This window comes from Chelonoidis abingdonii, chromosome 2 (assembly GCF_003597395.2).
Source record: "Chelonoidis abingdonii isolate Lonesome George chromosome 2, CheloAbing_2.0, whole genome shotgun sequence".
In the NCBI taxonomy this organism is placed as follows: Eukaryota; Metazoa; Chordata; order Testudines; family Testudinidae; genus Chelonoidis; species Chelonoidis abingdonii.
This window is the reverse complement of record NC_133770.1, coordinates 214,012,037-214,028,728: the sequence shown is the minus strand read 5'-3', so window position 1 is coordinate 214,028,728 and position 16,692 is coordinate 214,012,037. Positions and strand designations below refer to the sequence as shown.

The following is a 16,692-nucleotide window of genomic DNA, read 5'->3' as shown; positions in this document are numbered from 1 at the left end:
TCTCCTTCCAGTCCTAATGATCTAAACTGTCCTACAAGTCAGATCCTGAAAAGGGGGTTGCGAATTGGTCAAAATGGTGGAATATTAAAGCAAAAGTAAATGCAAATAACTCTCAGTGCATAGTTAGTTTTGAGAACATGCTAAACTTTGGACATTTCTTGACTCATGATATTTCTAACATTTTCATTAATACTAGGTTTTCGCCTTTACTATAATTTTTTATATCAATGATAGAAGTGGGCATGGGGAGGAGAATATTGTAAGCTCGGAAAGCCAAATAAGTCGCAAGTACCTTTGTGAAAATCCATTTAAACAGCTTTTTGAAAAACTGCTATTAACTTATTGCATTATAACAGTTTGTTATATGATTGCTGTATGTTTCAGGGGAGAGCATACGTTACAGCTTAAAGCCTCATACAACAGGAACACGTTAGATTGCCCTATAATCAAGTTCAATGTCTTGCCTGACCCTGAGAAACCTGTGTGTTTGAACGTTAAGTATGACAAAAATGCTGCTTTTGCAGCAGGAAGTACCTTCCCTGGTGAGTTGCTGTATTTAAATTAGCTTTTGTTTTTGGGAGGGGGGGTTGTGTAATTTTGGAAACCAGCCAGCCAAATAAATTATGGCTTTTGATGTCTGTAAAAAGTAATTTGTGAGATTTATTTAATGATGATAGGTATTTTCATACATCCCTTTTAGTAATATTCCATTATATCTGACTGGCAAAAGCCTTTACAATCAGCATTTTGGCTTCACCTGTCAAGAAACAGGAGGCAAATATGTGAAATGTTTGACAGAAGTTCCAGTTTTGCCCTTTTTGCCCAATTTTTGTCTGATGCCTGCTAAAAGCCTGGAGGAGAAGAGATGTCTTTAGACTATGGCTGTGCCACTAAAAGGTGCACAGTGTAGCTGTTGTTTGTCAGCAGGAGAGAGCTCTCCTGACAACAAAAAACTTCCAAGCCCCCACCCCCACTAGTGGAAGTGGCTTTGTAGGCAAGAGAACACTTTTATCGACAAAGCGCTGTTCTTCTTCAAGAGATTGCTCATATCCATTCCAGTAGGTGTACGCGCCGTGCGTGCACGCTCGTTGGAAGACTTTTACCCTAGCAACCCCAGCGGGCCAGCAGGTCGCCCCCTAGAGTGGCACCGCCATGGCAGCTAATATATACCCCTGCCGGTCCGTCCGCTCCTCAGTTCCTTCTTACCACCGTGTTGGTCGTTGGAACTGTGGAGCGCGGCATAGCTGTCCTCCACGTCCCTAGCTTCTCCTTGTTCGTCGTTTTTCTAGTTCTAGTTCTAGTTATAGTTATAGTTGTGAAGTATAGAATAGTTGGTGGTTAGTAGTTCTTGTTGTATATAGTTAGCGGGCTTGAGGTTCTTACCCTTCCCCGCACCCGGCGCCGGGCTCATGCCTGATTCGCCGGGGTTCAAGCCATGCTCGGCCTGCAAGAAGTCGATGCCCACTAGCGATCCCCACAATGCCTGCCTGAAGTGCCTTGGGGAATCGCACATCTCCGAGAAGTGCCGGATTTGTAAGGCCTTCAGACCGAGAACCAAAAAGGAGTGGGATCAGCGCCTAAAGACTCTCCTGATGGAAGCGGCGCTTAACCCTTCCTCCTCGGCACCGAGTGCAGCCTCAGCTACGGCACCGGACCACTCCGGGCCCGCGAAAACGCCGCGGCACCGACCTTCTCCGGCACCGGGCCTGGGGAAAAGACCGTCAGCGTCCTCCACCCCGAAGCAGGCTCGGACGGAGCGCCCGGCACCGACTCCGGCTGCAGCGTCCGGGCCAGGGATTTCGTCAACTCCGGCCCTAGGAGGTCCGTCGAGTCCGGTCCCTCCCAGCTCCCCGCTAAGATCTGGGGTCGAGCTGGTGGTCCCCTCTACGCACGAGACATTCTCCTCGGCCAGGGACCTCATTGCATTGACGGAGTCTGCGCTGCCCCAACCCCCGGCACCACCGGTGCGGGTTCTTCAATCGAAGGGCAAGCCGATGACCATGCGAGCACCGTCCCTGGATTCCCCAGGTCGGCACCGATCACAGTCAAGATCCCGGCACCGCTCCCGGTCCCGAGAGAGGTCTCGCTCAAGACGCCGCTCGCAGTCCCGCCACAGCTCTCCGCGACAGTACCAGTCGTACTCGCGGCGTAGGTCATCTTCACACCGGTCCCAATACTCCCGGCACCACTCCGGCTCCAGCCATCGTCACCGGCACCATGACTCGAGGAGCCGTTCTCGCGGTCGGCGATCCAGATCCAGGTCGACCTCCCGGCACCGGGCTGGTGGCAGGTCCCGGTCTCGATCGCAGCACCGGTATGGCTCATGGTACCGATCTCCGGCACCGAGAAGGTCTTCACCGTCAGGAGTACGGGACCAGTAGCACTCTCGTTCGGCGCCTCCGTGGCCCTCTCGCCAGATATCAGTCTCTTCGAGAGCAGACACCGCATACCTAGACGCTGACAGGCCTGCTGCTCTGTTTGCCGAGACCCAGCAGGAGCATGGGCCTCAGCAGTGGGGGTTCTGGACCCCCTGGGCGTACCACCAGGCCCAGGCCTCAGCAAATCCCTCCGCGTTCGTCCGCCTCCGAACACAGGGCTCCAGAGGCCACCTCTTCACGTCCTCCTCCGTCCCCTGCAGAGGAGAGGTCATCTCAGCCTCAGGACCCTGAGCACCCACCAGAGCCAGACGCAGTACTCCAAACAGAGCCGCCGGCGGATCCACTCCTGCCAGGTCTCTCCTCGTCTTCTTCCCCGGATGAGGCAGTGGCAGGGACAACATCCACCAGTCCCCCTCCACTTGACCTCAGGGCACACCAGGACCTCCTCAGGTGTGTAGCGCAAAACATGAATTTGCAGGCTGAGGAGGTCTCAGAGGTGGAGGACCCAGTAGTGAGCATACTGTCGGCAGATACGCCCACTCGTGTCGCCCTTCCCTTCATTCGGACCATCCAAGCCAACGCCACAACCATCTGGCAGTCCCTGGCTTCCGTTCCCCCCGCTGCTCGCAGCGTGGAACGCAAATACATGGTCCCCTCGAAGGGCTATGAATATTTGTATGTTCACCCGCCCCCGTGTTCCCTCGTCGTCCAGTCTGTGAACGAGAGGGAGCGCCACAGTCAGCAAGCCCCTTCCCCCCAGTCTAAAGAAGCAAGGCGTATGGACCTCCTTGGCCGGAAGGTCTATTCTGCAGGCGCCCTGGAGCTGCGGGTATCCAACCAGCAAGCTCTACTGAGCTGCTACACCTATAACACCTGGGTGGCGGCAGATAAATTTAAAGAGCTGCTTCCGCAGGACGCTCGTCAAGAATTCTCTGCAATCCTTGACAAGGTAAAGAAGGTTGCAAGAACTTCCCTGCAGGCAGCTTTGGACGCTGCAGACTCGGCAGCCAGAACTCTGGCCTCGGGCGTTACTATGCGCCGCATCTCTTGGCTACAGGTCTCTGGCCTTCCTCCGGAACTCCAATACACCAACCAGGACCTTCCATTTGAGGGCCAGGGCCCGTTTTTGGACAAGACTGACCCTCGGCTACAAGCCTTAAAGGTAATAGGGTCATTATGCGTGCCTTGGGGATGCATACGCCGGTCACCCAGCGCAGACCCTTCCGGCCCCAGCAACAGCACAGGCCCTACCCCCAGTCCAGGCAGAGGCAAGACTACGCCAGGCGGCACAATAGGAATGGCCGGCGTAGGCAGTCGGGCAATCAGGGAGGACAAAACCAAGTTTCCTCCAAGCCTTCCTCCGGCCCCAAGCCCCCATTTTGAAGGTGCACCCGGGGGCGCTGTATCAGTTCCTCCTACGGATCCATCTCCTCCTTTCTCCAACCGTCTTTTGTTCTTCCTCCCGGCGTGGTCCCAGCTTACTTCGGACCGCTGGATCCTCCGCACGTTGCGGCTTGGCTACCATCTGCAGTTTGTTTCATTCCCACCCTCCTGCCCCACTCCCTCGTCCCTCTTCAGGGACCTCTCTCATGAGCAACTTCTCCTCCAGGAGGTGCAAATGCTCCTTGACAAAGGGGCCATAGAGGAGGTTCCAGAGAGCGAAAAGGGCAAGGGGTTCTATTCCCGCTATTTTCTGATCCCCAAGGCCAAGGGAGGCCTCAGGCCTATACTCGACCTGCGAGAGCTCAACAGATACCTGGTGAAGTTGAAGTTATGTATGGTATCCTTGGGGACCATTATCCCTTCCCTGGATCCGGGAGACTGGTACGCCGCCTTCGACATGCAGGACGCTTCCTTCCATATAGCCATCTTCCCGCCCCACCGGAGGTTCCTTCGGTTCGTCGTCAGCGACCGTCACTATCAATTTACGGTCCTACCGTTCGGCCTCTCTATGGCCCCGAGAGTGTTTACCAAGTGTATGGCTGTAGTCGTTGCCTACCTTCGCCGCAGTCGCGTGCATGTATTCCCGTACCTCGACGACTGGCTCATCCGGGGACCCTCAGAGGAGCGAGTCCTCGATCACGTCCGCATGGTCAGGGGACTCTTTGTAAACCTGGGCCTGATGCTCAATGCCGAGAAGTCAATTCTAACCCCCGCACAGAGAATAGAGTTTATTGGCGCCATTCTGGACTCCACTCTGGCCAGAGCCATTTTTCCTTTGTCGCGGTTCCAGGCTTTGACAGCCATCATCCACAGGTTGCATGCAGTGCCTCTGACCTCGATACGCACTTGCCTGACTCTCTTGGGCCACATGGCAGCCTGCACATTCGTCACAGCGTACGCACGGTTCTGACTCAGACCCCTCCAGTCCTGGCTCATTGCTCAGCTCCGTCCGGCCAGGCGTCCTTTGGATACGATTGTCACAATTCCTCAGGACGTCCTACACTCCTTCCATTGGTGGCTGGACCAGTCCGTGGTGTGTGCGGGGCTCCCATTCCATCCGCTCCAGCCCTCGATGTCCCTAACAACAGACGCATCAGACTTGGGCTGGGGACCTCATCTCGGAACTCTGCGGACCCAAGGCCACTGGTCCCCTCCTGAGCTAGCCCTCCACATCAACGTGCGGGAATTGAGGGCGGTCCGCCTTGCTTGTCAAACATTCCATCAGCAGCTCCAGAATCGCTGTGTTTCGGTTTTCACTGACAACACAACAACGGTGTACTATATAAACAAGCAGGGCGGCACGAGGTCTCCTCCTCTGTGTCGGGAGGCCATGAGGCTGTGGGACTTCTGCATAGCCCACTCCATTCACCTCGTTGCATCCTTTCTCCAGGGGTTCGGAATACGAGCTGGGGATCGGTCTGAGCAGGGTCTTTCCTCTCCCACGAGTGGTTTCCCTTCCCCGGCGACATCGCCTTTGCGCTCTTCCAGAGGTGGGGAATGTCCCAGATGGGACCTCCTTCGGTCCCGCTAGAAACAGGAAATGCCTAGTGTTCTGCTCTTTTCAAGGTCTCGAGCGGGCTCGGTGCCAGACGCCTTTCTTATCCCAATGGGCGACACACCTGTTTCACACATTCCCTCCGTTCGTTAATCCACACAGGTCCTTCTGAAGGGACCCTTGTGCAGGGACAGGCCCACTGATCCTTGATCGCTCGGCTTGGCCCCTGGCAGCATTGGTCCCATGTTGCTGAGCTTGTCGGGGTAGCCGACCCCTGTCCTGCCGGCTTCACCTGGACCTGATCACGCAGGACCAACGCGTCGCTTCCGTCACCCGGACCTCAGTTCGCTACACCTTCACTCAGGCGTTGGCCTCCTTGAGTGTGCTGGACCAGGTCTGAATTTGCATTTCTCTACCCCGGTTGAGGCAGGTGCTCCTGGGAAAGTAGGAAGCCTTCTACCAGAGCGGCGACGTACTTCAGCCAAGTGGAAGCGTTTATATTTGCGTGCTGTGTGCACGGAGACGGCGCTTTCCCCCCCACCCGGAGGTTCCCATCCCTAACATCCTCAATTTACCGTTTGGTCCCTTAAAGCAGCAAAGGCCTTGGCCAGTGGTCATCTCTTCCGGGTTCATTGGCAAGCTATTCCACCTTTCCACTCGGGGTTAGCGGGATGACCGTTCACGTCTTCTTCTCACCCGATGGTGACTAGGTTCCTTTAGGGGTCTGGAGCATCTTTAACCTCCAGATTCCGCCGCCCCACCCCCTTCCTGGGACCTTGAAACCTCATTTTGTCCCTGACTTTTATGTCCCCCTACGTATTTTGGAGCCATTGGCTACGTGTTCCCTCTCCCTCTCTCCTGGAAGACGGCATCCATTTCGTTCCTGGTCAGCCATCACTTTCCGCGAGACGGGTGTCGCGAAAAAAGCTTGAGGGCCCTTCGATGTAGAGCCCCGTATATACGGCTGTTCCATCGGGACAATGGGTGCCCTGCCTTGGAGACCGCAACCCTGCCTTTCTCCCCAGGGTAGTCTCGGCTTCATCGTGTAAACCAGGAGAATTTCCTACCCGTTATTCTTCCTGAAAACCCCATCGTCCCGTCGGGAAGCAGCAGCTTGCACTCCTTAGATGTTCGCAAGGACACTCTGCCTTTTATGTAGAGCGACCAGCCGTTCCACAAATCCCCCCAGCTTTTCTGTTGCCTAGCATGGAACGTGTCAAGGGGTTGCTGGTCCCTCATCCCAGCGGATCTCCTCGTGAGGTGGACATTCATGTATTCCGGGCCTGCTATTGACTGGCTCATATCCTCCGGGTCCACGTGACTGTGCACACTACCAGGGCTCCAAGCCTCTTCGACGGCTTTTCCTTGCTCGAGTGCCCATCCAAGGAAAACTGCAGGGCAGCGGACCTGCGTCCTCCGTCCATTTACCTTCGCTTCCCACTATGCCCTATGTCCCAGCACTCCAAGAAGACTGACGCAGCCTTCGGCCTCTGCCATACTACACGCTGCGACTCTCACTCCGACCCACCGCCTAATAGGCTTGGATCACCCTACTGGAATGGATTATGAGCAACACTCAAGAAAAGAAGAAAAGACGGTTACTCACCTTTGTAACTGTTGTTCTTCGAGATGTGTTGCTCATATCCATTCCAAACACGCCCTCCTTCCCCACTGTCGGAGCCGGCAAGAAGGAACTAAGGAGTGGATGGGTCGGCAGGGGTATATATTAGCCGCCATGGCGGCGCCACTCTAGAGGGCGACCTGCCGGCCCGCTGGAGTTGCTAGGGTAAAAGTCTTCCGAGGAGCGTGCACACGCAGCGCGTACACCTACTGGAATGGATATGAGCAACACATCTCGAAGAACAACAGTTACAAAGGTGAGTAACTGTCTTTTCACACTGCACTTTTCATCTGTAGAACCTTTGTCCTTCAGGAGGGTTTTTTTTTAACACCCCTGAACAACAAAAGTTTTGCCAACAAAGTGTCAGTATGGACAAAGTCTTAGTCATCATGCCCTTCTCGGTCTTACTCCACTTTCTTTTCCTCTACCAAAAAAAAATAATCTAAATAATCTTTCAACTTGTGGGCCTCTTTGCAATGAATTGGTCTTGTGGGCTGGTTCCATTTGTGCCCACTCTGAGGTGTTTTTTTCAGTCACTGGCTCTTTCTCTTTCCTGAAGATGTTGCTCTATAGACTGGAAATCCCACCTCTGCTACCATTTCTCCCCTGGGTATGGAGGAGATTCAGTTTTTGTCCTGACACTCCGCTTCTTGCATCACCATGAGTTGTCACAAGCTGGTAGTGGAGCTCACCCAGATAACAGCAGTGCAGGAGATCTGACTCCCTATTTAGAGGAAGTCCAGTATCGATGTGCTGGCGTTCCACATTATCCACCTTATCCTTCTTGCCTAAAAGCCGGTATTAGACAAATTGACTACAGTGGCATATGTATAACTGGGAGGTAGTCTCAGACCAAGCTCTTGTCTGAAATCCCTTCTCTTGACACTTGGGTAGAAAAATCCATATTGCTATTTTCAGTCATGTACCTCAAATTCAAAGAATATTATAATCCACTGCCTGAGCAAAACTCCCATATTCCAAGTATACACCTGCAGGTGATCAATGAAAGTTGTCATAGTGTGGAACTCTAACCATTGATTGGTTTGCTCCACACAAGACAACCAAACTCCCTGTGTTGGTCTCCAGGAACTTCACTCTCAAAATCCTTGACAGATTCATTCTCCTACTGTTGGAAAGAAAAAACTAGGAAACTGTTTCCATTTTATTACTCAGATTAACCAAGGATGGTGGAAAATCAGGCTGGGCCTGGTAGAAATAATTTCACTGTCACAGTAATGGTTTCACCAAGTCCTGATTTTTCTGATGTAATGAGTATGTGTGTCTTGCACCAGTTGAAGCTGCATCTTCTCTTGATCCTGTTTCCCCACCCAGTTTTCTAATCCAAAGTACCTGGCACTAACAGCCTTGAGAGATTGAATAGACTTGATATCTGAAAGAGAATCTGTTGGAGGATCCCTCTCCCCCCACATTGCTGGCTGCCTCTCCGGGAGCCAATCATCCACTGCAGTTAAATATTATGAGCTCTTGAATATAGCTTCTCTCGGAGGGGATGAAAAAAGGAAGCATCTTTGTATAAGCAACTATTCCCTCCACATGCCCTTCAGTTCCTGCTACAGGTGTTTAAAGTTAACTTTCCCAAATATACACCTCTAATCTAATCCAGGGAAGGGATATTTAATGCTGTTTTTATGGAAAATGGCTGTTATGTTCCCAAAACCTATGATTTGGTTTTGAATGTTATGGGTATGTTGGGGTAGCTTCTGAGACCTTATTCACCTAATAGCATCTGAGCCCTTATTTACTTGGATCCTAAGAACTCACCTCAGATGTCATTGAGGTTTCTTTGTTGGCATTCTGTCAGACTACCCTTGAGTTGTACAGGAATTCAGGGTACAGGAATTCAGTTTCTAGCCTGCTGAACCATTTACCTCCCTAATCCTATCCCCCAAGAAATGAGGCCTCACCAATGTCCAGTTACTCATGTCAAGCCAGGCCTTTGAATTTATGGTGTATTTTCCCTTTTTCGTTGCTGTGACTTCCATTTGCAGGGTGAGCACGCAAAATTATTGGATTCGTTCTCCTCCCTTTCTTCAGTTCTTTCCAGATAGAGCAGGGTTTTCATCTTCTGCCAGAGTTATTCCAAGAGTTAAGTTCAGATTTTTGGACCCTTACTTTTCTCCCAGTCAGATACTTAGATTGTACGTCAGGCTCTATACCATAGGCAGCTCAGACTTCTCCACTAGGCCATATCCTAAATAATCCTTCTTCAGATACTTGGCTTCCAGCCAGTTGTCCCTTAATTTTCATTTCCTGGATTTCAAAAATTTAACTTTGGGCCAGCAGCGAGCAGTTTTTCTACTTTTTTTTCTTCTCTAGAACAAAATTTGTAAACTCATTAAAAAGAGATGGTGATGGGAGATCTTTTCTGAAAAGGGATCACCAAGTTCCTCTCTCCTCCCCCAGAATGGCAGAGCTAGATATATGGAGCAAGCTAAAAGTGAAAAGTGGTTTCATTTGACAGGAGGTCCTTAAGAGCATCAGAAGGAGATCTTCTTCTCCCTGTGGGTACTCTACTTTAGGTGTTTGAGCACCCTTGCACTTGTAATTGGAGATTTGTGGGAGCAGTGCCCATGAAACGATCAAACTGGCCCCGTCACACCAAGGGTACTATACAGGGGCCAAAGAACAACAGTGTTACGGGCACCCTTGGATGGTTCCTGTGCCCTTCCCTCCACGGTGGCAGTATTGAGCCCCATGGATGGCATATCCCCCACACCACCTCAAACCTCCTACTCCAAACAGGGAGGGTACACAGCAGTCACCTGTGCCGTCGGTACCAGGACCATCTGAACTCCCTGAAGAGATGACAAGCTAACAGGAAGAAATCTTTGACCAGGAAGTCAAACCAACAATCCATTTTTCTTCCTCTGTCCCAGATGACACCATCATGTCCCCTCCTCCCAACGTGGGGGACAACTTTAGATATTTCCAGGATCTCTCTAGGAGAGTTGCAGGTTCCCTTGACATCTCTCTGGAGGAAGTGCAGGATTCACAAGATAAGCTCGTTGGCATCCTGCAAACATCAGCATCATCCAAAATCGCTTAACCCATGAATGATGCAATCATGGAACCTGTCAAACACATCTGGCAGACCCCTGCAACAATTGTTCCAACTTCCAAGAGGTCCAACAGGAAATATTATGTCCCTGCAAAGGGAACAGTTTCTTTTTTCATATCCCACACCAAACTCCCTGTTAGTGGATGCTGTTAATGAAGGAGGCAGATAATCATACCCCCAAAACACGCCACATGACAGTCTAGAAGAGACTCAACTTTTCTGGCCGAAAAGCTTATTCCTCAGTGATGCTTCACCTTTGAATTGCTAATTATGAAGCTTTATTAGCAAAATACGACCACACACATTATGGCAAAATATCAGATTTTATTGACTTTCTCCCCTGAGAAGTAAAAAGCAATTCAGTGCACTCATTTCTGAGGGCCAGCTGATCTCCAGGACAGCACTGCACGCCGTCCTAGACTCTGAAGATATAGCAGCATGACCTACAGCCACTGCAATCGTAATGAGAAGGGAGTCCTGACTGCATCTCTCTGGCTTTCCCAAAGAAATGCAAGCAACAGGGAAGGACCTGCCTTCAAAGGGTCCAAACTCTTCGCAGCCAAAACGGATGAGTCTCTGCACACCCTCCAGGATGAGAGGCGACTCTGAAGTCCCTGTGTATCTATACTTCAGTACAAAGAGAAGACAAGGAAGGTATTACAACCCACAGAGATTCCAGTCCACACCATATGCACAAATACACAGGCAATACAAGCCACAAGCCCGGAAACAACAGCCCCCAAGATGATTTGATGGTTGTCATCTATCTACCATATCCCATTAGCCAGGCAGCAAGTTTGAGAGGTTGGTTGAGGGCTTGAGACCCCCACAACTTTCAACACTAAGAACTACCATCTCCCAGCCATTCAGAGAGCGTTTAAGTTGCTGCTACCCAGTATGGCAATCCATCACTACAGACAGATGGGTGCTGGAAATAATCAAAGTTGGATACTCTATCCCTTCTCTTGTCTTGCTTACAACACTCCTGCTACTACATCCCAGAAGGATGTTTGCCTTTTTTTGCAACAGCGTTACACTGTTGACTTATATTTAGCTTGTGGTCCACTATGACCCCCAGATCCCTTTCCACAGTACTCTTTCCTAGGCAGCCATTTCCCATTTTGTATGTGTGAAATTGATTGATTGTTTCTTCCTAAATGGAGTACTTTGCATTTGTCCTTATTGAATTTCATCCTATTTACTTCAGACCATTTCTCTAGTTTGTCCAGATCATTTTGAATTTTAATCTTATCCTCCAAAGCACTGTCAACCCTTCCCAGCTTGGTATCAGTCACAAACTTTCTAAGTGTACTCTGTATACCATTATCTAAATCATTGATGAAGATATTGAATAGAACCGAACCCAGAACTGATCCCTGTGGGACCCCACTTGTTATGCTCTTCCAGCATGACTGTGAACCACTGATAACTACGCTTGGAACGGTTTTCCAACCAGTTTTGCACCCACCTTATAGTAGCTCCATGTAGGTTGCATTTCCCTAGTTTGTTTATGAGAAGATCATGCAAGGCAGTATCAAAGGCTTTACTAAAGTCAAGATATACCACATCTACCACTTCCCCCATCTACAAGGCTTGTTACCTCTATATGTGTCAAAAAATGCATGTGTTCTGGAATGCCACATTTAGTACTTTCTCAAGAACTTAATGTCACTATCTTTCCTTCTCCAAATTTGTGTGTGTTAAGGGTGCTGAATGAGTTGATATTACCAGTTAACATTAAGAAATGGATTGCAGTGACTATTAGTTAATGCAATCCATTTCTTAATGTTAATTGGATATAGTGGCCACAATAGAACTTATTTTGAGAAACTGGAAATCTGCAGTTCTTCCCACATACACAGGCTGTCTTATTGAGCTCTCTACAAAGTTTTATTGGGGAAAAAATGGCTGACTAATAGAAATATTTGGAAAAAATATGAGGCTATCTGGTCACATGTGAAATTATTGCATACTTTTGCTATTTAGTATATATTAGTCCCTGATACTCACAGGTTATGTTCTCACTTATCTGATCAGTCACTTTAATACTTGATGCCCTATGTAACCTCTATGGGTTCAGGGGCTTCTGTTTTGTTTCCAGGTTTTGTGAATATTGAACGTTGAATTTTGTTATTTATATGCTATAAATTGCCTAGGGAGGTTGTGGAATCTCCATCATTAGAAATTTTTAAGAGCAGATTAGACAAACACCTGTCAGGAATGTTCTAGATAATACTTAGTCCTGCCATAAGTGCAGGGGACTTGGACTAGTTGACCTCTCGAGGTCCCTTCCAGTCCTACTATTCTATTTCCATCTTGTGCATTTATTTATGTGTTTTGTTTCATTATGTGTTTATATTTTATATAAAACAATAAAAATAAAGTCTAAAGAATCATTAGGATTATCATGTATCTTCTAAAACTGTTTCTAGCTGAGTAAAACAATGTATCCTTAAATTTACATGTGAGCAACAGCTTCTGTTGTGGTGTGAGAGCTCCTTCTACTAGCGCCGTAGCAATAGCAGCATCTTTTGCTTGTCTTAAAAATTTTCCAATTTGGGAAATGTATGGGACTGCGACTTGAAAGTCAGTCCATATGTTTCCTGGACATTATGCTTTGGATTTGGCTTCAAAAGTGGATGCTCAATTTGGTAGAGCTGTGCTTCAGTTTTTCATGTTATTAGACTCTGTTCTGACCTCCTGAGTTTACTGCACTGTCTGCCAAACTACTCATAATATGCAGAACTACTTAAGGAAATGAAGGTTACTTATCTGTAACCAAAGTTCTTCAAGATAACTCTGCCATATAATCATACTTCCCACCTTCTCCTTTTTCTCAGAGTGTTTTCTTGGTTTCTCAGCACCCCCGTTATAGCTTTTCCCTCAATGTCCGAAGCACTGAAGGAAGGGGTGGGGGCACTGCTTAGAGGAGGTTTCACCTTTAGTCTGCATCAGTTGGCTCATTGCTTTGTCACACTTAAGAGTAGAGTCATTTTGAAGAACTCCAGTTACGAGTAAGTAAACTTCAGTTTTTTCCAATGAATTCATAAGCAACAAGGCCCAACAAGCCTCGGTAAGGATAGACACCCTTAGTAAGAAAGACTTACTGATACTCATTTGGCTTAGTCTTGTTACATAGTTTATTTTTATTTTATGATTAGTATTTTTTGGAAAGTTTTAGTATTTTGTTTTCTCTAATTTGTTTTTTATGATTAAATATGCTATTGAATATACTGTTAGCCGTGTGACACCTGCAAGTTGCATCTATGAAAATTCTATTTATAGGTCCTTCTGGGGCCACTGAGCAGATAGCTGATGCCAAAAATAGGTGTGGTGGAGCAACCCACTCACCTCTCTAATTTCTGGATTCCCAAAGGTTTTTTGCAGAGGCCAGTTCACTTTTTTATTTACACTAAACAAAAGAGCCTTCCGCTATTAGACTACTAGTAGTCAGCCATTGAAAAAAGAGACTTTCAAGCCCCCATATTCCAGCATTTTATGTTGTTTGAATCCTTTGGTATTCAGATTGAAAGGGTTATATTTGTACTACTGTGCTGAAGTATCAATACACTTGCTATAGTTTAAATCCTACTGCCACTGGCAGTCCTAAGAACATAAGAATGGCCTTACTGGGTCAGACCAAAGGTCCATCTAGCCCATGTCCTGTCTTCCGACTGTGGCCAGTGCTAGTTGCCCCAGAGGGAATGAGGTAATCATCAAGTGATCCATCCTCCGTCGCTCATTCCCAGCTTCTGGCAAACAGAGGCTAGGGACACCGTTCCTGCCCATCCTGGCCAATAGCCATGGATGAACCTGTCCTCCATGAATTTATCTGGTTCTTTTTTTGAACCCTGTTATGGTCTTGTCCTTCACAATATCCTCTGGCAAGGAGTTCCACAGGTTGACTGTGTGCTGTGTGAAGAACATTTTATTTGTTTTAAACCTGCTGCCTATTAATTTCATTTGATGACCCCTAGTTCTTTTGTTATGAGAAGTAGTAAACAACACTTCCTTATCTACTTTTTCTACACCAGTCATGATTTTATAAATCTCAATCATATCTTCCCTTCACCGTCTCTTTGTCAAGCTGAAAAATCCCAGTCTTATTAATCTCTCCTCATACGGAAGCCGTTCCATATCCCTAATCATTTTTGTTGCCCTTTTCTGAACCTTTTCCAATTCCAATATATCTTTTTTGAGATGGGCTGACCATATCTGTACACAGAATGCAAGATGTGTGTGTACCATGGATAGAGGCAACATGATATTTTCTGTCCTATTACCTATCTCTTTCTTAATTATTCCCAGCGTTCTGTTCACCTTTTTGACTGTTGCTGCACCTTGAGTGGATGTTTTCAGAGAACTATCCACAATGACTTCAAGATCTCTTTCTTGAGTGGTAACAGCTAATCCAGACCCTATCATTTTATATGTATAGTTGGGATTATGCTTTCCAATGTGCATTACTTTGCATTTATCAACATTAAATTTCATCTGCCATTTTGTTCCCCAGTTTTGAGGGATCCTTCTGTAGCTCTTCGCAGTCTGCCTGGGTCTTAACTATCTTCAGTAATTTTGTATCATCTGCAAATTTTGCCACCTCACTGTTTACCCCTTTGTCCAGATCATTTATGAATATGTTGAATAGGACTGGTCCCAGAACAGACCCTTGGGGGACACCACTATTTACCTCTCTCCATTCTGAAAACTGACCATTCATATCTACCCTTTTTCCTATCTTTTAACCAGTTACCAATCCATCAGAGCACCTTCCCTTTTATTCCATGGCAGCTTACTTTGTGTAAGAGCCTTTGGTGAGGGACCTTGTCAAAGGCTTTCTGAAAATCTAAGTACATTATATCCACTGAATTCTCTTGGTCCACATGCTTGTTGACCCCCTATTCTAGTAGATTGGTGAGGCATGATTTCCCTTTGCTATAACCATGTTGATTCTTCCTCAACAAATTATGTTCATCTATATATTTGACAATATTGTTCTTTATTATAGTTTCAACTAGTTTACCTGGTACTGAAGTCAGGCTTACAGGCCTGTAATTGCCGGGATCACCTCTGGAGCCCTTTTTAAAAATTGGCATCACATTAACAATCCTCGACTCATCTGGTACAGAAGCTGAGTTAAATGATAGGTTACAGACTACAGTTAGTAGTTCTGCAATTTCACATTTGAGTTCCTTCGGAACTCTTGAGTGAATACCATCTGGTTCTGGTGACTTACTGCTGTTCAATTTATCAATTTGTTCCCAAACCACCTCTAATGATACCTCAATCTGGGACCGTTCCTCAAATCTTTCACCTAAAAAGAATAGCTCATATTTGGGAATTTCCCTCACATCTTCAACCGTGAAGACTGACACAAAGAATTAATTTAATTTCTCCACAATGGCCTTATTGTCATTGAGTGCTCCTTTATTACCTCAATCGTCCAGTGGCCCCACTGGTTGTTTAGCTGGCTTCCTGCTTCTGATGTACTTAAAACAACATTTACTATTATTTTTTGAGTCTTTGGCTAACTGTTCCTCAAATTCTATTTTGGCCTTCCTAATTGTATTTGTACACTTCATTTGCCACTGTGTATGCTCCTTTCTATTTTCCTCACTACGATTTAACTTCCACTTTTTAAAGGTTGCCTTTTTGCCTTTCACTGCTTCTTTTACTTTGTTGTTTAGCCACAGTGGCTCTTTTTTGGTTCTCTTACTATGTTTATTTAATTTGGGGTATACATTTAAGTTGAGCCTCTATTTTGGGGTCTTTAAAAAGTTTCCATGCAGCTTGCAGAGATTTCACTTTTGGCACTGTACCCTTTAATTTCTGTTTAACTAACTTCTTCACTTTTGTGTAATTCCCCTTTCTGAAATTAAATGCTACAGTGTTGGGCTGCTGTGGAGTATTCCCCGCCACAGGGATGTTAAACTGAATTATATTATGTTCACTGTTACCAAGTGGTCCAGTTATATTCACCTCTTGGACCTGATCCTGTGCTCCACTTATAACTAAATCAAGAATTGCCTCTCTCCTCTGGTGGATTCCAGGACCAGCTGCTCTAAGAAGCAGTCATTTAAGGTGTCAGGAATATCTGCATCCCGCCCTGAGGTGACATGTACCCAGTCAATATGGGGATAATTGAAATCCCCCATTATTATTATTATTGAGTTATTTATTTTAATAGCCTCTCTAATCTCCCTGAGCATTTCGCAGTCACTATCACCATCCTGGTCAGGTGGTCGGTAATACATCACTACCGCTATGCTCTTCTTATTAGAGCATGTAATTTCTATCCATAGAAATTCTATGGTACAATTTGATTCATTTACGATTTTTACTTTGATTCTATGCTTTCTTTCACATATAGTGCCATTCACCCACCAGCATGACCTGTTCTATCTTTCCAATATATTCTGATATTTGGGTCAATGGGAAAATATTTAGTCATTATTTTGTAGCTCATGTTTGTGTAGCACAGCATAAAGTGCTCTTAAATATGTGTTTAGATTAATTGTGAAATATTCTTGGATGCCTCCTAACAAATATATTATGCTAATACAGCATTTTGTGTTTCTCTAAAATAAAACTTTTTCTTTCCAGTGTTCTGTTTTAAAGGACAATTAGTTTGCACTGCCACAATTTAAACATGGCCTAACACACTTTCATTCTCAAT

At 46.9% G+C, this 16,692-nt stretch overlaps 1 protein-coding gene across 3 annotated transcripts in view; it reads left to right on the top strand.

Annotated features, from left to right (window-relative positions):
- The window catches only part of SMCHD1 (structural maintenance of chromosomes flexible hinge domain containing 1), a 187,044-nt gene that overhangs the window by 127,704 nt on the left and 42,648 nt on the right, over positions 1-16,692 (top strand). For all 3 annotated transcript variants that reach the window (XM_032772509.2, XM_075062953.1, XM_075062954.1), the window contains exon 32: positions 385-542. In XM_032772509.2, the coding sequence (XP_032628400.1) occupies positions 385-542 (158 nt within the window). The remainder of the gene's footprint in view (positions 1-384; positions 543-16,692) is intronic.